The sequence below is a fragment of the Heteronotia binoei genome, chromosome 16, assembly GCF_032191835.1.
Source record: "Heteronotia binoei isolate CCM8104 ecotype False Entrance Well chromosome 16, APGP_CSIRO_Hbin_v1, whole genome shotgun sequence".
Taxonomy (NCBI): domain Eukaryota; kingdom Metazoa; phylum Chordata; class Lepidosauria; order Squamata; family Gekkonidae; genus Heteronotia; species Heteronotia binoei.
Genome location: NC_083238.1, coordinates 17,038,175 through 17,061,129, shown reverse-complemented (window position 1 = coordinate 17,061,129; position 22,955 = coordinate 17,038,175). Strand labels below are relative to the sequence as shown.

At 43.2% G+C, this 22,955-nt stretch overlaps 1 protein-coding gene across 4 annotated transcripts in view; it reads left to right on the top strand.

Annotated features, from left to right (window-relative positions):
• Positions 1-22,955, top strand: part of CACNB4 (calcium voltage-gated channel auxiliary subunit beta 4) — a 296,369-nt gene that overhangs the window by 226,527 nt on the left and 46,887 nt on the right. For all 4 annotated transcript variants that reach the window (XR_009556301.1, XM_060256987.1, XM_060256985.1 and 1 more), the window contains 7 exons: positions 3,651-3,770; positions 7,457-7,579; positions 10,625-10,755; positions 12,841-12,917; positions 14,366-14,385; positions 14,491-14,571; positions 22,256-22,314. Coding sequence is in view for 3 of the 4 variants with exons in the window: in XM_060256987.1 (XP_060112970.1) it covers positions 3,651-3,770; positions 7,457-7,579; positions 10,625-10,755; positions 12,841-12,917; positions 14,366-14,385; positions 14,491-14,571; positions 22,256-22,314 (611 nt within the window). In the remaining variant the exon portion in view is untranslated. The remainder of the gene's footprint in view (positions 1-3,650; positions 3,771-7,456; positions 7,580-10,624; positions 10,756-12,840; positions 12,918-14,365; positions 14,386-14,490; positions 14,572-22,255; positions 22,315-22,955) is intronic.

The following is a 22,955-nucleotide window of genomic DNA, read 5'->3' as shown; positions in this document are numbered from 1 at the left end:
TGGGCCATTGACCTGATCCAACATGGCTTCTCCTATGTTCTTATGTGATACAGAGTGTGACTGGATGGGCCATTGGCCTGATCCAGCATGGCTTTTCTTCTCTTTCTTTAAAACCTCATGAAGGAAAACATACATCATTCACTTGGTGGTGGGAGTGCTGTCCACAACTCAGTAGTCTCCAATACCTATATGAAATTAGGTTTATGGTAATAGCTTATAGACTCAACCAATGCTGGTCTTTCAAATGATAATCTCACATCCAGTCTGAACTTCTAAAAAAAATTTTTGTTTGGGCCCACTGATACTTTCAAAACAGACTTCTTTAAGAAATTTTGATGGTCACGTTGAAACATAGCCCTGATTGAGAACTGTCCACAGTCTATCTGACAAAGGGAGTTTTTACTTTCGAAAGACCCTTTTGGTCTTTAAGATGCTAGTGGACTTGAATCTTGCTGTTCTACTGCAGGCCATCAAAGCTATCCACCTGAAAATAATGTGGTGTAGTGTTTTGTGTTCTGGACTGGAATCTGGGAGATCCAGGTTCAAACATTTATTTCACTGTGGAAGCTCACTGTATGACTTGGGACCAAGTCACTCTGTCTTAAGATCCCCAGTTTCCTGGCAGGACAGTGGCTTTCCCACTGCTGCTCCTGCAGCTTTTGAGAGAAAAATTATATATGAAAAAGGTCATAGTGTGATATCACTTCCAGAGGAAACTTGGAAACAACACCAGTTTACCCTGCATAGCATATCAGTGGATTGAGGAATTGGCCTCGGGTTGGTGCCTTGTATAGATTGGTCACTTTTCAGGCAGGTTTTACGGGGTTTATGGCATCATGCGGCCTGGGGAGGACCGGTTAGCTTCCCCCCTTTGGGGAGTTAGGGGTCTGGCAGGATCAACCTTTGGGTGTGGCCCAAGGTGTGTGAATACAGACTGTCCTGAAGACTCGATTGGATGGGTGCCTTTCGCTGAGACTCGCGTCTGGTGTCTGGGCCCTCCGGTGCGAGCCTCCCCGCTGGGCCTGCCTGACAGGAGCTGTGACACACAGCTCCGGCTGGGGGGCCGGGTCTCTCACCCGCTGAAAAAGGCAGGGGAGCGGTCTGAGGAGACCCCTGGACCTGACCTGGCTGCAGTTCGGTTGCCCTTGCCGTTGCAGTGTTATTCAATAAAGTGGCCCATAGTTTCACCAATATAATTGTGTCCGCCTCTTTATTCCGACTTGGGGGGGCAAAAAGTAAAACTATGTACGCTATTCTGAGTTCCTTTCAAGGAAAGGCAGAAGAGAAGTGTACTTGATGTAGATATATGATCTTCTTCTTTGCATAATGTTGTGACTTCAGCATCAGTTTGTTTGTTTGTTTTCAAAAAGTGAGTTTAAGTTGTGGAGATACTTTTCATGATTAGGGACATCTTGAAACAATTCTAACTAATTTAGCTTGACAAAATGTTATTCCTCAGGCTTTCCTTGTTTGCCGTCTTCCTTGCTTGCTTTATATTGGTTGAGGATCAGAAAATGAGAAATCCCAGTTGTTGCATTCTGAATTCTGAGGCCCCATAAAGCTACCTTGAATGTAGTAAGATTCTTTTCTAACCTAGCTAAAATGGTGATGTGAATTGGCTATGAAAGTCGATGCCTTTGTGGACATTATGCTCTTGACACCTTTTTGGCATCTCTCTTTTGCAGAGCTGCCGAGGCCCAGTTAGTCAGCTGCTTTAAAAAAAACACTTTTATTGCTTCACAGTGGAATAAACATAACACCGCTTATCAAAGTGTCAGGAAGAGTAATTGCAAATGGGCTTTTTAAACAGTTATTGAGCCAATGTGTTCGTCCGGATTGCCAGCTCCAGGTTGGGAAATACCTAGAGATTTGGGGGGGTAGAGCGGAGGTGGGCAGGGTTTGGGGCTTAATGCCATACAATCCAACTTCCAAAGTGGTCTTTTTTCTCCAGGTGAACTGATCTCTGTCCCCTGGAGATCAGTTGTAATAGCAGGAGAACTCCAGCCACCACCTGAAGGTTGGCAACCCAAGGTTAGTGTGTCAGACTAGGACCTAAGAGACCCAGGCTCAAATGTCCACTCTTCTGTGGAAACTGGCTGGGTGACCTTGGGACAGTCACACTCTCAGCCTAACCTACCTCCCAGGATTATTATGGGAATAAAATGGGGGAGGGGGGAACTCTATAGGGTGCTTTGAGTCCCCACTGAGGAGAAAGGCAGGGTATAAATGAAGTAAATATAGGGTTTGTAGAATCTTTCGGGCTCAAGTGCCGTGTTCTACTGGAGAAAGTTTTCCTTCCAGACGTTTCGTTCTCAGCTGAGGAGAACATCCTCAGTGGCGTTGCAGCCGGAGCAGGCGCTCTGACCTTCTTGGCTGCTGTGCATTGAGCACTCAGTGCATTGCCACTCAATGCAAAGCAGCCAAGAAGGTCAGAGCGCCTCCTCCGGCTGCAACGCCACTGAGGATGTTCTCCGCAGCTGAGAACGAAACGTCTGGAAGGAAAACTTTCTCCAGTAGAACACGGCACTTGAGCCTGAAAGATTCTACAAACCCTAATGATGTTACCAGCCGTGAAAACCTGAAACCTCTGAAGTAAATATAATTTTCCATTTTATTCCTTTTGGTCACATTCACTGTAAAAATTGCTACAAATGTATAAGAAGCTGACTGCTGTGCAGGGGTTTAAGTTGGGTCTGGCCAGTTGTAGCCTAGGACAGGGGTGTCCAATGGTAGCTCTCCAGATGTTTTTTTCCCTACAACTCCCATCAGCCCCAGCCAGCATGGCCAATGACTGGGGCTGATGGGAGTTGTAGGAAAAAAACATCTGGAGAGCTACCGTTGGCCTCCCCTGGCCTAGGAGAAGGTGATGGGCAAAAGCTGTACTAATTGCTGCCTTCTGTGTGGTAGGCAGCCTGGAGTAAACCTTCCCTCTTCATGGTGTTGTTTGGATAGAGATCCAGTCCTGGGAAAAATATCAGATCAGCAACTACCTTCCTTCTTTTGTTCAGACTGACAAAAGTATTCGGTGGTGGTGACTCTACCTTGTGTGGTTTTTGGTTTGCTTGTTTGGCCATGTGGTTGTGAAATTGTGCCTATACTGAATAAACATTTTGTTATCTATATCTATGAGGAAGGCAGAATTCTCTGAATGCCCTTTACTGTTCACGCTAAGTGAAAAAGTATATTGAGTAATAGAATTTGCTTGAAGACGTGGGTTTTACTGAGCCATGTTATGCTCTGATTAAATCTGATGCCATATAATTTTGATTTAAATTTTGATATAAATTTGATGTCACTTTGATAGACGGGTGATCTTTATTCAAAGGCGATCTAAGAAAATTTCAATCTGGTAATAAATTGTTTCACTGCGTCGAATGTTGCTAAGTTTATGGCGCATACATATAAAGGGCAATAACCAGCTCTCCTGTTTCTAGAAAAGAAGGATTTTTCCCCCCCTCTGTTGAACTTCCTTTTCTTAAAGTAAAAAGAGAAAGAAAACAGCCCTGAGAAGTCAAGGGGGAAAGCATTATGTTTGAAACAATAAAACTCAAAGGTGAAAAGTAGTTAATCTATAACATTGCTCATGCATATTTGGCTTCCTTCTGTACTTGATCCATCAATTTTTGTTAATAATGGACTTTTCTTTCTAGGGATCAGCAGATTCATACACAAGCAGACCATCAGATTCTGATGTATCTCTGGAAGAAGACAGGGAAGCAATCCGCCAGGAGAGAGAACAGCAAGCCGCTATTCAGCTTGAAAGAGCAAAGGTGCCCCTCTCTTTTTCTTTCTAGAAAGGACATGAACAAAGGGATGGGGGATTAGATGGCCTGTCAAACTGGTCTGTCAAACTGTGCTTCAGTAGGAAACAAGTAACAACCTTTGCTGATGCAGATTTCCTTGTATTTATTGGGAGAGGGTGGTACATTATTAACATGCCAACAGACATGTTTTGAAATGTGTTTTTCCCAATTAGGGGGTTGGATCCCATAGAGGATTTCAGTAGACTGCTGGGAAGGTGATTCTCAACAAATTCCTCCCTCCTGCTGCAAACCTGTGATCCTCCCCCCAGCTATTCCCCAAGGTCCCCTGTTCCCCAGTAATAGCAGTTGCAGGGAGGCAAGAAAGTTACAGTCTACATATAGAAATCCCATGTGGTTTCAGATTCCACTACAGAGGAGAAGCCATATAAATGTGGAAAAGTTCATGTGCTGTATATAGATGGTCCAAGACATGCATATAAGCATATCCTTTTAATGAATGTGTTAACTGCACCAATGGTGTAAAGTGTCTCCTCATTTGTATACCACTTTACAAAAGAGAAATGGGAGGTCCCTTTGGTTCATACTGCTTTGTGGAATCTCATGTCGTTCAACATGTGGCAATTACTTCAAATTAGTTCAGGAAGCTACAAATAAATGTATAGGAAATAAGATCTGTGGGTGTTGCACAAGTTGGTAATAATTTCCCTTAGCTTTAAAAACCGATGAAAAGACCAAGACGAATGGTACACTTGGGGCTTTTCTGCATGCATGACTTATTCCTGATTTTCATGAGAGTTGATCTAGAAGCATTGGAATTTGGGCACGGTTCTTTTGCATGTCTGCCCTCCTTCTGCATTTTCACAATTGTGGAGTCAATTTATTTTCTTTTTCACATGCCTTAAATAATCAGGATTTTCATGTCAGGGGGCTGTCATCATCAGTGGCGCCATCAGTAACATCACGGCACTCCTCCCCTTTTATTTTTGTACATGTTATATTGTGGCTACTTTTTTTTTTTTAAGAAGCACTAAAATATCAATATAGCATTGGCCAAGCAGTTTTCAATGATAGGTTAAGCATTCCAGCTCTTACACATCTAGAATTCTCAGCTTTCATTTCAACAAAGGTAAATCTATCACCTTCCCTTGTGGAGATGTGCCTTTTTCCTTATATTTCTATATAAGGGACGGTGGCTCAGTGGTAGAGCATCTGCTTGGGAAGGAGACGGTCCCAGGTTCAATCCCCGGCATCTCCAAAAAAGGGTCCAGGCAAATAGGTGTGAAAAACCTCAGCTTGAGACCCTGGAGAGCGGCTGCCAGTCTGAGAAGACAATACTGACTTTGATGGCCCAAAGGTCTGATTCAGTATAAGGCAGCTTCATATGTTCATATGTCCAACTAGAGATTTTCTTTTTTTTTCTTTTTTTTTTAAATGAAAGCTGGGATTTCAAAGAACCTCCTAAACCTATTGTTCCAATGCTCCAGCGATGTATTGATATTTTAGTGCTATTTAAAGAAAAAAGTAAATCACTCATCTGGGGGGTGAGGAGTGGAAATGATTTGACCCCGACAGTCCAGTCTTCAGGCAATGGACTAGAGGTGGGTTGATGTAGACAGACAACGAAAACTTGACAGAAACGTTACGTATGAGGAGAAAGGTGACTTAAAGTCAGCTTCCAGAAAAAAGGTTGAAATGGAAAATACTTTGGGGAGAGGGAGATAAAGAAACAACAACCACAACAGAAGTAAAAACTAACGGCACAAAAATGCATGCAGAAATCAGGGGGTAAACCTACACGGTACTGGGCCAGAACAAGCAACAACAACACGTGTAGAAAAGCCCTAAGTGTTTGCTGCATGGGCTGTAGAAGACAGCATGAGAGCATTGTTGCTAAATAAATCATTGATTTTGGTCACTAACAGACTGATCTTAAAGTGAATGATTCCATTAAATTGGTGGGATGGGTTGATATGCAGTGAACACCCATAGGTGTGGGTATAAGGCAGATGTGTTCTGCTTGGCTTCAGCAACACCAAAGTTGCTTGACACTCTCTGACAAGTTAGCAGCAGTCCATAGCTGTGTTAGAATTCACAGTTTTTGGTCATGACTGTGCTGCAGAGAAAGCTTGACAAACAACGAAAGCATCTGTTCATAAAGGAGTGAAATAGGGCTCTTTTCCTAGCAAAAATATAAAATTATGTGTTCAGAAGTTACAACTGTGGGAGAGTGAAAGTACAGACAGTAAGAAATATTGTACCAACCGGCCCCGTTCCAGCTCTTACACCTCTTCACTGTAACATTTGAGTGCCTACACATATGTCAGTGCATATATGCAAGCTTTGGCCACACTATTGGGCAAATGTTGATCCCACATAGTGGCAAATGTTGAGCTCACATTCTGGGCTTCCATGCATAGGCTCTTGTTTGCAAGTTACACTGAATGAACTGAGGGGTGGGGGAATGACTGGTGAGCATGAGCCTCTTCCACTCTGTGAGTTGCTCTCCTCAGAATGTAACTTCTGAATGGCCCTAATGGGTTTCAATAGAGCCAGTTCACACACTCAGTTGTGAGTAGGGTTGCTAGTCTTCAGAAGGTGGCTGGAGATCTCCTGGGATTAGAAATGATGTCCAGGCAACAGAAATCAATTTCCTCGAGGAAAATGGCTGCTTTGGTAGGTGGACTCACTGTATGCCATTATACACCATAGAAGCTCCTCCCCTTCCCAAACCCCTGGAATCTACTCCCTGAAATCTCCAGGAATTTCCCACTCTTGAGCCAGCAACCCTAATTGTGAGTGACTAAAACATTGAGTAATTTGGTGATGTGCACAGTTTCTGAATTGAAATGAAGAGGGAATAGAAGCCTTCAAAATCGCTTTGTGGCTACTGAAAGCAGCCAGGGACTACCTTGCTGATGTGCTAATTCTGATGCAAAAGATAGCAAGATCAACTTCGTGGTTTCAGGCAGCCTTGTGCTAATTTTACAGAAGCCTCGCTTTAGACTTTACAACTGCAGCCTCAGTCCCTAGCCACACAGAGGTCCTGAAATAGCCTCTGTTGAGAGGAGGGCTAAAATCCTGCTCCTTAAACCACTGACACTTCCTTGTAGAACATGTATATCCTGGAAACCAGACAACCCCCTTTGTTTTGCCCCCACCCCTCGTGCAATCTGTTGCTGCTTCCTCCCTGCTACTTTCCCTATGAAGAAAGGTTGAAACGCTTGGGGCTCTTTAGTTTGGAGAAACGTTGACTGCAGGGTGACATGATAGAGGTTTACAAGATTATGCATGGGATGGAGAAGGTAGAGAAAGAAGTCCTTTTCTCCCTTTCTCACAATACAAGAACTCGTGGGCATTCGATGAAATTGCTGAGCAGTCGGGTTACAACGGATAAAAGGAGGTACTTCTTCATCCAAAGGGTGATTAACATGTGGAATTCACTGCCACAGGAGGTGGTGGCAGCTACAAGCATAGCCAGCTTCAAGAGAGGGGGTTAGATAAAAATATGGAGCAGAGGTCCATCAGTGGCTATTAGCCACAGTGTGTATATATATGTATATATATATATATAAATTTTTGGGCCACTATGTGACACAGAGTGTTGGACTGGATGGGCCATTGGCCTGATCCAACATGGCTTCTCTTATGTTCTTATGCTACCAAGTATAACATGAATGTATTTTTGCTCCCAGTCAAAACCAGTAGCTTTTGCCGTTAAGACTAATGTGAGCTACTGTGGCGCGCTGGATGAAGATGTTCCTGTACCAAGCACTGCCATCTCTTTTGATGCCAAGGATTTTCTACACATTAAAGAGGTAACTACACAATATAATTATTCCTCTTACCTGCCAATAGCTTGGGGCCTGACCAAGTTAGCTTTTGAGCCATGCAGGACACAAAACTGAAGTCGAAAAGCTGCCAGGACTGCACAGAGCATAGTATTTGATTAGAGGGTGGCATCACAGGGCATTCATCCTGATCAAAGTCTTAAATGGCAAAGAGGCTATATATTAAGACAGCCCGGGATTCTTTGCCAGGGAACACGACATCTGGGCTGAAATTCAGTCAAAGGAATCTTTTAACCAAATCTTTTAAAGAATTAAGAACCTAATGAAGTATATATCAGGTGTGACTGGAATAGGCAGAATACATGGAGCACCATGCTGGATTTATGGCTTTCATACGTGGATTGACATCCCTACAATGTCATTCCATGACAGCTATTAGGCTCTTTTTATATATTTGTGTTATTCATTTAATTAAGCATTTGTATCCAGTTTGTCTCCCCAAAGTGGTTTACAACCTTCCCCAAAGACACTATACTCAAAAACCCATAAATAACAAAACATCCCCACAACAACTAGGGCTATTAATCCCCAGGTGGGGGCAGGGGACCCCTGATTTGAAGGCCCTCCCCCCGCTTCAGGGTCATCAGAAAACGGGGGTGGGGAGGGAAATGACTGCTGGGCACTCTATTATTCCCTATGGAGACCAATTCCCATAGGGTATAATGGAAAATTGATCCATGGGTATCAGGGGCTCGGGGTGGGGGCTGTTTTTGAGGTAAAGGCACCAGCTTTTCAGCATAGCATCTGGTGCCTCTCCTCAAACCTCCCCCCCCCCCAAGTTTTATTATTTTACTGTTTTAATTGTTGTAAATCGATATAATTTTAAAACCAAAATGTTAGATCTTATGTTGTAAGCCGCCCTGAGCCGCTTCGGTGGGAAGGGCAGGATATAAACTGAAACTGAAACTGAAGTTTCAAAAAGATTGGACCAGGGGGTCCAATTCTGAGCCCCTAAAGAAAGTGCTCCTGTCCTTCATTATTCCAAATGGAGGAAAGGCATTTAAAAGGTGTGTGGTCCCTTTAAATGTGATGGCCAGAACTCCCTTCGGAGTTCAGTTGTGCTTGTCGCATCCTTGATCTTGGCTCCACCCCCAAAGTCTCCTGGCTCCACCCCCAAAGTCCTCAGATATTTCTTGAATCAAACTTGGCAACCCTAACAGCAAACTACATCTTTGGTTGGTCCTGGACTCATATGATGGCTCTTCTGAAGGCTTTGGACTATGAGTTAAGAGCCAAAGGGCCAAGAGGCCTTCAGGTAGTGCCCAAAGGCTTATGCCTCTGGCCACGCCCACACTTTATAGACACCTGAACAGGAAGGAGGGAGAACCCAAATTGTCAGCAAAATGGTGCCGCTGGTAAAGACGTTCTTCCACTCTTTCCCTCCCTGTTTTAAGCTGTGTCCTGATTCAGGAATTCTATTGACATGCTTATTTTAATAGGTTATTAGTTATCCTGGAAGAGAACCATATATCTGTACGCACTTGCATACTGTCTTTTGCAGAAAAAAGGAAGAAATCTTTACTTCCGCATTCCACCCCTGAAACTCATGGCCTTGTAAGGATGCTTTCAGTGTAAAAAAAAACTCCCAGAGAAAATCATAGCGGGGATGGGAGGGAAATGCACTCAAATTGTTTAACACCAAGTTGGGGCTTCAAGCAAGGTCACTTTGGCTACAGGCTGAAATGTCAGCAAGAATGGATGAGTCTCCAAATTCAAGACATCTCATCTGTCACCCGGAGAACAATGTATTATGCATTTTTAAAACAGATTAAGCGACAACAATTATTGGCAATGCATAAACATTCTAGGTACCGCAACCGATAGGAGATAAAAATGTTCTCCTTCCACGTATATTGAAGATTGAAATAGGCGTTGAAGAATATAGGAAAGGTGTTTTGGTAATGAACGTAAACTTACATTATATTGTAACTCAAATTTGGAATTAGAATAAGTATTTTTTTAAAAAACAGAAGCAAAATAGCAACACAGACTCACTGAGTACCTTTATAAACTTTATATTGTAACTCAAATTTGGAATTAGAATAAGTGTTTTTTTAAAAACAAAACAAAACAGCAACACAGGCTTTACTAAGCACCTTTATAAACGCCTACCCTATCAGCTAACGAATGTATGATTCAATCTGCAGGTGGAATCCAATTCCAGGACCTGCTTCTGTGTTGAATTTCATAAATGTCTCTTAAGTGTCTCTTTGACTTTATTTCCAACACCCTCCAGCTCTCCCTAGTATCAGCGTCATTGGTGTAATCTCTCCTGTCTTTCCCATTAGACTTTTTCTATATGCCTCTTGTGCTTGAAAGTGGTTAAAAAGCAATTATTTTATATTTTCCAAGACTGTCACTCTGCAGAGTTGGGGTTTTTGTTTTGTTTTTGTTTTTTTAAAATTGCATTGCTATTTGTGTATTTAGCTTTTCATTATAGCAAGGGAAGAAAACAGGAAAGAAGAGGGGGGAGAATCTCAGATTAAGGTGGGGGAGGAAGGCTGGGCCCAGAGGCAGAGGAAAAGAGCTGCTCTTTAAGGAGCAGGATTTGAATGCTCTTGGGGGTCCTGAGATTTTTGGGATGTGACTTTGTATAGCTTTGGAAGACAACTCTGTGGATCTGCTTGAGTATGGAGAGGAATTAAGGTAAATTGGAAGCTGTCAGAATCTTACTGCAAATGGAAAGATAACATGGGAGGGAAGCGTCTTCACCTCCGTCTTTGTGTTGATTCTGTGTGACTGGAGTCGACAAAGCTAGTGAAGGACACAACATCCTATTTTGGCCCTTTCCCTTCATTGTCCCTGTTAGAAATCTCCCTGACTTTGCTGTCTGCTCTCTTGCCTTTGTGTGTCGTACATGATGGATTATCCTTTTGGAGTGCAGTATGGGCTGAATGAGGAAATGGCCAATGGCATATGGAGTGTAGGGAGCTAGCAGGAGAAAGTAAGTTAAATGGACATGCAGGAGGAGTACATAATGAACTGTTCCAATTAACAACGTCTTTGTTCCAGAAATATAATAATGACTGGTGGATAGGAAGACTGGTTAAAGAAGGTTGCGAGATTGGCTTCATTCCAAGCCCCCTTCGGCTGGAGAATATCCGAATCCAGCAGGAGCAGAAGAGAGGCCGTTTTCATGGAGGGTAAGATAAACTTTGGTGCTGCATTTGAATGTCAGCTAATCTCACCTTTTCTAACATGTCAGAAATTACTAAGAAAGGAGCTGTAAAGATGGACATGGCGTAAATTGTAGGGAACTATTTTGAAGGGCAAAATCCCCCAAAGAGCATTGATGGCCAACTCTATTTCCTTTGCTCAGTTGAGGCCGGACTGGATGACACCCGCAGTGTTCTCAGTGCCCTTTATTTCCATATGTCAGAGCAAACAGTGTTGGGCTTCACCTGTAGCAGCTTAAAGCATGCAGCTGCTGAAGTTGATGCAGCTCTATCACTGAACAACGGGGCACAGCAAAACTGACTGATTAGGTGGTAGAGACTAGGTGGTAGAGACTAGGTGGAGAATTGTGTGCAGCTACAGAGATAACCAGGAGGACAACGATGGGGAGGGAAGGTGACATGGCATAACCTGATCTTACCAGATTTCAGAAGCTAAGCAGGGCCAGTACCTGGGTGGAAGACCACCAAGAAAGGCAATGGTAAACCACCTTTGCTTTTCACTTGCTTTGAAAGCCCCTTGCTGGGATGCTGCAAGTTGATAGCAAATTGACAGTTTAGTTTAGTTTATTTATTTATTTATTACTTCCCATTTATATCCCGCCCTCTCCGCAAGCGGACTCAGGGCGGCTTACAACATTACAAAAACAATCAGTCCAATAAAACATATAAAACCATAATTTACATATTTTAACTTTAAAACCATTCTATAGCGCTATTTCAGTCCAGTATAGGCGGTATTGACTTCTCGACCAAGATCGCCAGCATTCTGTAGGATGTCCGGTGGCAGCCTTTTTTCGATCAAACCACAAAAGCCTGTTTGAACAATTCGGTCTTACAGGCCCTGCGGAACGCAGACAAATCCCGCAGGGCCCTTATGGCTTCTGGGAGGGTGTTCCAAAGTTCTGGTGCTGCCACCGAAAAAGCCCTGGATCTCATTATACATAGCCTGGCTTCTTTTGGGCCAGGGGCAGACAACAGATTTTTTGTCCCTGATCGCAGTGCTCTCTGGGGGATATATGGGGAAAGGCGGTCCCGTAGATAGGCAGGTCGCTGACCGTAGAGGGCTTTAAAGGTTAATACCAACACCTTGAAGCGAACTCGGAACACAACAGGCAACCAGTGCAGCTCTCTCAGCACTGGCTGAATGTGCTCCCGTCGCGGCAGCCCCATTAACAGCCGTGCCGCAGCGTTCTGCACTAGTTGTAGTCTCCGGGTTAGCGTCAAGGGTAGCCCCATGTAGAGAGCATTACAGTGATCTATTCTTGAGGTGACCGTAGCATGGATTACTGTCGCTAAGTCGTTGCGCTCCAGGTAAGGAGCCAGCTGCCGCGCTTGCCGAAGATGGAAGAAGGCAGATCTAACAGTGGCTACCACCTGAGCCTCCATTGTAAGGGAGGACTCAAGAAGCACGCCTAAACTCTTGACCTTATATCCCGCCCTTCCCACCAAAGTGGCTCAGGGCGGCTCACAACATAAAATCCAACATAAAAATATTAAGTTTAAGCATTTAACACAGTTAAAACATTTATATACAGAGATAGGACTATGATCTAGCCCTTTCATACCACTGAATTTATTGAGTTGCCCTATGCTGAGTTGGATTATTGGTCCACTGAGATCATTTTTGTTTACCTAGACTAGAAGTAGCTCTTTCCCACTCTTGCTTGCAAATCACATACTTTACTAGTGAGACGCACTTCCTGCATCGCTCAGTGTGCAATGGGACGCTGAATAGTGTCTCTGTGACTAAAGTAGGCATTTGCACAGTCGTTTTAGAATTCTGAGTCTCTTACAGTGCAGTCCTAAGAACAATTTTCTGAGAGTAAATCCCATTCAGTAAACTTTAGTAGGATTCTGAGTAGATCTGCTTAGGGTTTTGCTGTCAGTCTATTGATAGGACTGTTCTCTACACGTTTGTATCCAGTCTATGAAATGAAGAATGGGAACGTTTCATGGATTTGTGCATTCTTCTGTAGGATGTAAGTGTTTTTGAAGGCCTTTTGAGTTTCATGGCAATGCTCAAAGTATTAAATGGGCATCTCTACAATGCAGGAAATCAAGTGGAAATTCTTCTTCAAGCCTTGGAGAAATGGTGTCTGGAACGTTTCGAGCTACCCCCACTTCCACCGGTGAGTTTTCATGTTTCTTAAAATGAGAAACAATTACAACTTTGAAACATCGTTTCAAATTGTGTTACGGAATAAAATCTGTTGTGTTATCCTCCTGCGCAGCCTGCATGCTTGGTAGCAGGTCTTATGTAGGGCTTGGGCGCAAGGCTTCTTAAAATAAATAGAAGTTGTTAAAATGGTGCTTGTTTGTTTTATTACCAACGAAAATTTGTAGGTGATATTTGATGAGCACTGTCCAACAATCATGCATATAACTGGGTTCTGCTTCAAAGTACTAGGAGAGGGCTGGTTCCTTTAATGCATTGCCTCAATCATGTGGAAGCTGCCGATCTGTGAGCAAATTCACAAATGGGTTGTATCTAAATGACTCAATCAAGTTTGTGGGTTTGGTTGTGAGGATCTTTCTCACATAAATATTGGCCCTGTAAGAAAAAAAAAAAAAACACATGTTCATGTGGTTGGGTTAGACTAGGGGTCCTCAGAGTGGTGCTTGTGAGTGCCAAGCTGCCAACTGGCACCTTTCTCAGTGCCCACTAAGTGTTTTTAGAAAGTGAGTGGAGCCATGTAGGGTTGTTGCCTAGCAGGGCTTCTGATTTGCGAAAGAAGATCTGATTGGTTATACAGATTAAAAGAACATTGTTTCCATGGCAGTTGTCACCACAGTGTTTGTTTTATTCTCTCTCACCTCTTTCACAGTGTATTATTTCATATCTTTTCCCCTGCACTTGGGCTTTCTCTGTGTGTATGGCTCCACCTCCTACACTGGCCATTTTATGATTGCACTCACCACAGTGTGAAAGAAATTCCAAAGGTGCCCTTAGGCTGAAAAGGCATGGGGGATCCACCAATGGAGAAGTGTATAAATGGGACCAGTATTAATGGGAAAATAATCCTTTTGGGTTTGAATAGCCAACAATATTTCTCTGGGGTTGGGATCTTGAAATGGGATCTTGAAATGGCAATCCTATTCTTGTGAAAGGAATGTATAACTGAATGCATTCATTAAGCATCATTGCAAGTTTGGTGTAATGGTTAAGTGCACAAACCCTTATTTGGGAGAACCAGGTTTGGTTCCCCACTCCTTCCCACACACCTACTGATGGTGACCTTGAGTCAGTCACAAGTTCTCACAGAGTTCTCTGAAGAGCAGTTTCTTTCAGGGCTCTCTCAGCTCCACCTACCTCGCAGAGGGTGTCTGTTGTGGGGAGGGGAAGGGAAAGGACATTGTAAGCTGCTCTGAGACTCCTTCAGGTAGTGAAAGGTGGGATATAAATCCAATCTTCTCCTCCTCCTCCTTTTCTTCAGAGAGTTGATGTACATACTCATGTTCACTAATGCTGACCTTCAGCTTATTTTGGCTACTATTGTATTAAATGTGCATGTTTGTGTCTTGTATGTTTGTTTTATGGCTAAACAAAATATATATATATTTTTTTTTTATCTTTCAGCAAAACAGAAACAGAAAGTGGTAAGTGTATTAATTATATCCTGTAGTTGCTAGAATTTGCATAGAGTTCATACACTTACTGTACGTTTTCATACATTATACACTTACTGTACATTTTCTTCTCAGACAGAACATATTCCTCCCTATGATGTCGTGCCATCCATGAGGCCTGTTGTCCTTGTTGGCCCTTCACTAAAAGGCTACGAGGTACGCACTTTGATCTGCATCTGTTGATCTGAATCAATCTGTTGATCTGAAGAGCCAGTTTGGTGTAGTGGTTAAGTGTGCGTACTCTTATCTGGGAGAACCGGGTTTGATTCCCCACTCCTCCACTTGCACCTGCTGTCATGGCCTTGGGTCAGCCATAGCTCTGGCAGAGGTTGTCCTTGAAAGGGCAGCCGCTGTGAGAGCCCTCTCCAGCCCCACCCACCTCACAGGATTTCTGTTGTGGGGGAGGAAGGTAAAGGAGATTGTGAGCCGCTCTGAGACTCTTTGGAGTGGAGGGCGGGATAGAAATCCAATATCTTCATCTACCTCACAGGATGTCTGTTGTGGGGGAGGAAGGGAAAGGAGATTGTGAGCCGCTCTGAGACTCTTTGGAGTGGAGGGCGGGATAGAAATCCAATATCTTCATCTACCTCACAGGATGTCTGTTGTGGGGGAGGAAGGTAAAGGAGATTGTGAGCCGCTCTGAGACTCTTTGGAGTGGAGGGCAGGATAGAAATCCAATATCTTCATCTACCTCACAGGATGTCTGTTGTGGGGGAGGAAGGGAAAGGAGATTGTGAGCCGCTCTGAGACTCTTCAGAGTGGAGGGCGGGATAGAAATCCAATATCTTCTTCTTCTTCTTGAATCGTGTAACCATCTTCAGAATATTTTATGCAAAATGTATAATCTGTTATTTGAAGACAGTAACTGCCAGACTGGAGCTGTATCTAAAAATCGGAGGTCTCTTCAGAGTTCAGCCCATACTTACCCTTTGCAAAATAGGCCAGTAGCACAATGGCCAACCCACACTTAGCGGAGAAGGAGAAGGAAAATCAAGGAGTTGTGTGTTCAAAGCAAATGGTCTTGCCCTAGTGTCATTTATGTTATCTGCTTTTAAAAAACTTTCTGTTTATTAACGTATTTATAGACTGCTTTTCCCCATCTGGCGGACCAAGGCAGTTTTCAGAAGTTTGTTACTAAAAGTAACAAAGTACTTTGTTACTTTTAGTACTTTTAGTACTTTGTTACTAAAAGTAACAAAGGCATTAAAATGTCATACAGTCCATTCATAAAGCAAAAAAAAATATATTCTGCTAGGAAGGGGCACATCTATCCTTTCAAGAACTGCAGGAGTTTTTCAATGCAAAAATTTGCAAAATGATAGAGGAATCATAGTTTACCACTTATTTTTAATAGCACCAAATACCTGGGTCATGGGGGATGGGAGAGTTATACAATATACTCATTTATCTGAGCGATATCACTTTGAATCATAGCCTAAAGGTAGGGAGCCCAGGTCTCCCTTTTCTTTGCCCCCTCCTACCACTTGGCAGTGCAGAAGAGAAAAAGTTGTGAAATACTTGCATCGTGTCAATGGTGTGGGACCACTTCCAACAAATACTTAGAAATCATATCACCAATGTGATGCTCTAGGATTCAAACAAAACTCTATACAATTTTGTTCAAATCACAGAGCATCATGTCAGCATCACATCAATGGTGTATTATCATTTCTGGGTATTCATTGATGTGAGGTCTCTCCCCACCACCACCCGGCTGGTTGCCATGCAATGGCTGGCAGCCCTACCTAAAGGCCAAAAGCTTACTGACAGCTTTTATTGACAACCAGAAAACAGAGACTAGTTGAGTGAGAATTCCAGCATTCAGAGAAGAGAACTCTGTTATTTAACATACTTGCCCCCACTACTCATATCTCTCTGCCCTTCCTGACCTATTTCTGTCCCCAGGGCTGGCCCTCTGGCTAGGCGGTTTCCTAGGGCGCCGAGAGGCAGGGGGCGGAAATTTGGGCTGTCCTCTGATGCCCCAGGCAAGCACTTAGCTTGCCTTCCTCCTCCCTCCCTGCCGCCGCTAGCCCCTCTGGGCCGCCCCCCTCCATCTCCATCCCCCTCGTGCCCCCCCGGTGCTCCGCTGGCCTGCTTGATGAAGCTAAAAGCAGTGGTGCCCCGCTTGCTCCCTTCCCCCTGCTCGTCGCTGGCTAAAAGTAAGCTTTGCTGACTTTGCAGCTTGCGCCTGCACGTTAAAATGCGCAGGCGCAAGCTGCGAAGCTGGCAAAACTTACTTTTGGCCGGCGACGAGCAAGGGGAAGGGAGAGACTGAGCGGAGCGCTGCCGCTTTTAGCCGCGTTGGGCAGGCCAGTGGAGCAGCGGGGGAGGGGGGGCGGGCAGGGAGCGGGGGGGGGGCAGGATGCCGGAACGTGGCGTTAGAACCGGTTCTGGCATTGATACATGGGGAAGGGAGGGAGGGGGTGCAGAGCCGAATGGGGAGAGCCATGGAGGCGCGCTTTGTGTGGGGGGGGGGGGGCACCAGGCAGCAAGTCTGCCTAGGTTGCCCCAAGGCGTCAGGCCGGCCCTGTCTGTCCCCTCATTTCTAGATGATTGGTGAATGCATAGATGCTACCTGTCTATTACATAGGTTGCAGTTCTGGCTTTTAGGTGGGAGGGAGTGGTCCTGAGGGCATATACCCCAAAACCCCATTATAATAAAACCAGACTCACACCAGATTTGGATAATTTGTGGAATAAAATGACCACAACTTTATTGGTTACAGCGGTAAGAAACATTGGCACAGCACGGGCCCCCCAGATCCAAAACATCTCTGTGTCTTTCCTTCAGGCAACATGTCTGATTTGGTGATACCACACTGTCCCAACTCACGAACTGCAATATTTTATCATCTGGAAAGTACAATTGTCCTCTATCACATTCATTTTCTTGCATCGTCGTAACGAGGTTTTTGACTGATGGAATTCAACGCCCTGTAGGATGGAGGCAAATTGTTACCCATCTTCCCCTCATTGTAGCCTTCATATTATATTGTTGATTTATTTAGAAACTTTATATGTTTCTCTTCCAGAGACCTGATCAAGGCAGCTCTCAAAGTAAAAACAGTACAACAGTATAAAGTATAAAGTCATAAAAGAAACAAACATTAAAACATAAAGGAAACAGTCACAAAGCTGACCAACATTAAAACCAGCTGAGAGCTCACTGGGGGCATAAGTACATAATACTTTGCTCTCCACTCTGTTGTCAGGGATCCACCAGTCTCCTGGGATAGGCATTTGAGGAACACAGCAGTAGGAGGATGTGTTCAGAAAGTTCCTTTCTATAACTGCTGCTTTTTGCTAAGAGGATCCAGCCTATAACTGTTGTAAGTGGTGTGCAGAATGTGACCACATCAGTGTAACTCATCACATGTAACACCCATGGATCGCGTTGCCTCTAGTGCCCACAATGCTTCCATTGGTTTCTGAACTTTTCTCTTTATTATTACATTTTGTTACATTTTTTAAAAAGTGGTAACTTCACTGCCAGTGTGTATTAAACCTAAAGCAATCTCCCAGCATTTTTAAAATAAAACTGTTTTTGCACACAGCTTACCACGGGGTCACGTTCCTGGTCTCTCTGCAGCGTCCGTCGGATTTCCCATATAAACCGCTAAAACCCAGTTTACGTTTGCTACGCCAAAGCTGCGGCACTTCCTGTAACTCCGGCGCAGATAATGGGAAATCCGACAGACACTGCGGAGAGAACAGGAACGTGACCGCGTTATAAGCTGTGTGCGAAAATGGTCTAAGTTTCAAAAGCACCAAAGAAAATCTCTTCACCTCCATACAACCCATCCTTTATTTTCTTTTTTTAAAAATAAACAATTTATTAACCAACTCTAAAATATTATATCTAACAATATTTGTATATAAATATGTGATACCCAGACTTTTTTTTTTTAACAGGAACACAGTTCTAGCTGGCTTGGCATCAGGGTGTGGCCTAATATGCAAATGAGTTCATGCTGGGCTTTTACTACAAAAAAGCCCTGTGTGAAAACAATGGTGATGTCAGCAGTTTTGGCCTAATATGCAAATGAGTTCCTGCTGAGCTTCTTCTACAAAAAAAGCCCTGGTGATACCTAAATGTATAAATACATATATTACAAAATCATTAAAAGGAAGGAGAGAAGGAATGGAAAGAAGAAATTTCTTACAGGTCCTTCATGCATTAGAAAAGAGCAAAGGTGGCATTTTTATGAACTGTAATTTAAGAGTGAAACTAGGACTGATTCCCCACTCGCCTTGTTCCGATCTCATTGCTCCTTTTCCCACAGCACTTCCGCTGGATTTTACACAAGATGCCCCAAGGCGGTGAGTTGCTCCACCTCTCTTCAAGTTCCCTCCACAGCAGGCACAATCCTCTGAAAACAGGTTTCTGCCTGACATAGAGGGAACTTGAAAAGAGGCGGGGCAATTCGCCGCCTCGGGGCAGCTTGTGTGAAATCCAGCAGAAGCGCCATGGGAAAAGAAGCAACAAGACCAGAACAAGGCAAGTGGGGAATCAGCCTAGATATTGTGTTGTCTGCATTTGCTGATGCAGCACAAATGTGGGGGAAGAGAAAGGGTAGGATTTAGAAAATATCAGCAGGTGGGCTGGAGAGGTGCTTAACCTCTTTCTGTGCCCACTAATTCTCCCCTACAAATCCCTCCTTTGAGGCTCTTTTGCTTCTGGCCGCTCACACTCACCTTTGAGCCCTGCTCGGTTAAAAAAAAAAAAATGAAACTGTTCTGACATAATTAATTGATTGTATTTCAAGTGAACAAATTGGTTGAAAATTTTATTGTATTTACATTCTGGAATGATAAATGTAATGATATACACCGTAAGTTTTTTTAAATGTTTCATCTCTGTAATTTATATTAGGGTGTTTTAGACGTGCTGTTAATTTATCTCATTGTGTGTGCGTGCGTATGTATATATATCAGACAGACAGACAGATAGATGGTATGTAGGGAGGTAGGTAGGTACAGGTACAGGTATTCATCCCAATTGGGCATAGATGGGAAGTTACGTGCAGTTAAACTGATAGGCTAGGAGATGACATGCTGATTTTCTCCTGCCTCTATTAGCATTATGCATGGAGTTCAGAATCTCCAGGCATTTAGGGGGAAATAATAATAATAATAATAATCATAACTGGGCAGTGTACTACCCCTCCCCCCCCCCCCAAGACCTGGATCCAAACTGACATTTTTCTGTGGGTGCAAGGGTTTCTACTCGCAGAGTGTAGTTATCCCTTTCTCCTATGGTAGTCTGACCCTCCTCCCCAACACACCGTTTTGTTCCTGGGGGTCCAGTGTTCTCTGGCAGCGGGGGTCGGGGGGGGAGGATCTTGAGATGCTGTGAGATGGAAGGGGAGAGAAACTCATGCTCTGTGGGTAGAAATCCTTGCTGCTATGGAAACCATCACATTCTCTTGCAAATTGTAAACTCCCTTCCCTTGCAAATGCTCACCCAGCCATTGCTGTTAAATTTATATATATATTTAATGGCAACATGTCTCCCTCCCATAGTAAGGCTTCCATTTTTCCTTTACATTTGTTAGCTAAAGGTGATCTGTTGTGCTAGTGCTGAACATAAGCTAGTGAATATGTAATACTAAAGATAAAATCCAGTTGGAATGTATGTTTATCATCTGGAAGAATCCCAAAACATTTCTATTAATCCTAATACAATCCCCTAATCTCTCAGTCTCCTGTGTTGTACAGATAAAGCTCTAGATAGGATCAGGCTGCTAGATTATAATTTGTTTTGTTATAATACAGATGTTATAATTTTATTTATTTATTTATTTTGATTTATATCCCGCCCTACTCCACCGAAGCAGACTCAGGGCAGCTGATTAGTAATATTAGATGTTTCCCATGTATGAAGTGTATGCTTCTAAATAGGCTCTAGATAGTCACAGATTAAAAAAACAACAACAATGATCCCAAAGTATTGTATTTGTTGTGTTATGAACTGACAGCAAAATATCAGTTTTTCTGTTAACATTGTGTTTTTGGATAAAAGGATTTAAGGATAAAATATGTCTTCAAACACTTGACTTTAATGGGTCTTTTACAACTTTTTTTATTAAAAGCCCACCAGATTTCATTAAATATATATATTAAGGTCTCCTTATCATTCTCTATAAGAAATACATAAGGAGAAAAACCTGGCTCGAGTTTCATGGTGTAAATCCCCAACTAATGTGACTCCTCAAATGAAGACCAACTAATGTGACTCCTCAAATGAAGGTGTCCCCAAACTAGCATGTATCTTGGTATGAACCAACCATGAACTAACACAAATCACCATTTTCCCAGTTTGTGTCCATCCCCACACCAGATATATCCCCACTATGGAATAGTTAGACAGACAGACAGACAGACAAACAGACAGATAACATGGATTACATCCAGTGTTTTTGTTCTGCTAAAGATGGAGCCAGATTCTGCTAGTGGAAGGAACACAGGACATGTTTCTTCTGCCCGTGGGTTGCTTCCTGCATCAGAAGGCTCCACCATTTGTGAAACAGAAGCATTGGATTTAGCCCAAGAGTTTCAAACTAATTTGTTATGAGGGCCAAATTTGACATAAATGAGACCATGTTGGGCTGGGCCATGTGTGTACCTATTTAAGATTAGGAAGCAGAGATATAAACTTTATAAAGGACACAGACAAAGACAATTAAAGATCCAATAGAAGGAAGAGAGGCTTGGCTCAGTAGCTCTGGTGTGTGATTGAGAGATCCTGGCAAAGTAAGCTCTGCCTCCCCCCACCACCACTTCCCCCCCAAGGGAGGAGCCTCAGCCAGTGGAGAAAATAGAGGCTTTGCTCTGTAGCTCCTGTACAATTGAGCAAACCTTGCAAAGCAAGCTGTTATGCGGAAGGAAGCTAGAGAGAGGGAGAAGGAAGCAGATGACAGCCAGTTGCTCGGGGGCCTGATAGGAGCCCTCCGGGGGCCTGATTCGGCCTGTGAATTGCATGTTTGACACTCCTGATCTACATTAAGTGCCTGCCAGTGAGGCATAGTGAATAGAATGCTGTACTTGGATATAACTTAGTTTAAGTTCCTCTTCATCTAAACTTTCTTGCTGGTGTTTCGTATAAAACTAAAATGATAAGCCGTATATGCAGCGATGATGGACAGATCCAGTCATAGAGAGCATGCGCGCGCACACATGTCATAAATATAAGAGGTGGATATTAAAATGATTATACTTCAGACAAAAAAAAATACACCCGCACCTGAAAAAGCAACATTTCTGAAACAGAAACAAGTGACTGCAAAAACATCAGATGCTCTGTGGTTGTTCAGACTGAGGGCACAACTTACGGAAAGGGTGAAAACCTGCTACTACCCTCCGATGGTGACAATTAATAGAACTCTCAAAAATTCATTTTAATTAATATCTTGATCACCCCCACACACCCTCGCACACTTCCTTTTCTACAGATCAATAATCCTAGTCAGATTCAATCCTGCCCTCTAACTCCTCTAACAGGGATGGATTGCGATAACATTTTACTAAACCTGTTCTATTCCTGCGTAAATGAAGATAGCAGAGAAAATAACATTTGGATGGTCTTCCACTTGCAGATTTTGGGATGAATCAGAAAACCTGCAGACACTTGCTGCAATGTCTTAATTCTGTCAGCACAGCTAGAAATGATTTGACAGTCTGAGTTTAAAGGAGTGCTAACCTCTGGGCAACATTGTAGAGCAAACATTTATTATTCGTGTAAAGGGCAATATCCTTACTTTCCACTTTTTTTTCTTACTTTGGGCTTCTCTTTCTCTCTGTTGTCAATCTTCTTTCCTCCGTCTTCCTCATCCCCGACAAGGTGACGGACATGATGCAGAAAGCACTCTTTGACTTCTTGAAGCACAGATTTGATGGGAGGTGAGAAAAATAAGGTTCTTTTTCATGTCCCCGTGTGTTAAATGATTTTTCTCCAGATGATGTCAAATGTATATTTCAGTACTCAAGTGTATATTTCAGTACTCTATGTGTGTGTTTGTTTGATATTAAAATATAGCTATGTTTTGGCTTTTGGCTATATTGCTATCTGGTGACCCTACTATCGCTGCACAGAATCCATTCAGTTAGGACTTCAGCAACGTTAGTGGCTAGAACTCGGTGTCTTTCTATACTAGTTGAAGTCAGACGTAGATTGTTGTAGGTTTCTTATTATTTGATGCCTGCTTGGTAGGAAAGGTGGCTTCACTACTAATTGTGTCATAACGGAAGCTTGACTTCAGCCTTTTGTTCAAAATCTCTGCTCCCTTTCAGCCTTGTCTCCTACTTCTTACTGCTTCATTCAAGCTTCTTTTCCTGAATGTTCTCTTTCCCACAAGCCATGCCCTGCTCTGTTTACTTGGGTAGTTTTCTGACACCTTCAAGTCAGGAAAGAGAAGAAAGGAATGGCTCTCTGAAGATGCACATTTCTTAATTTGAATTTTAGTAAGTGCTCTTTGGGCATCTTCTAGAGCAGGGGTCCCCAACCCCCTGCTTCCAAATGGGCTGCGCAGCCACCTACCCCC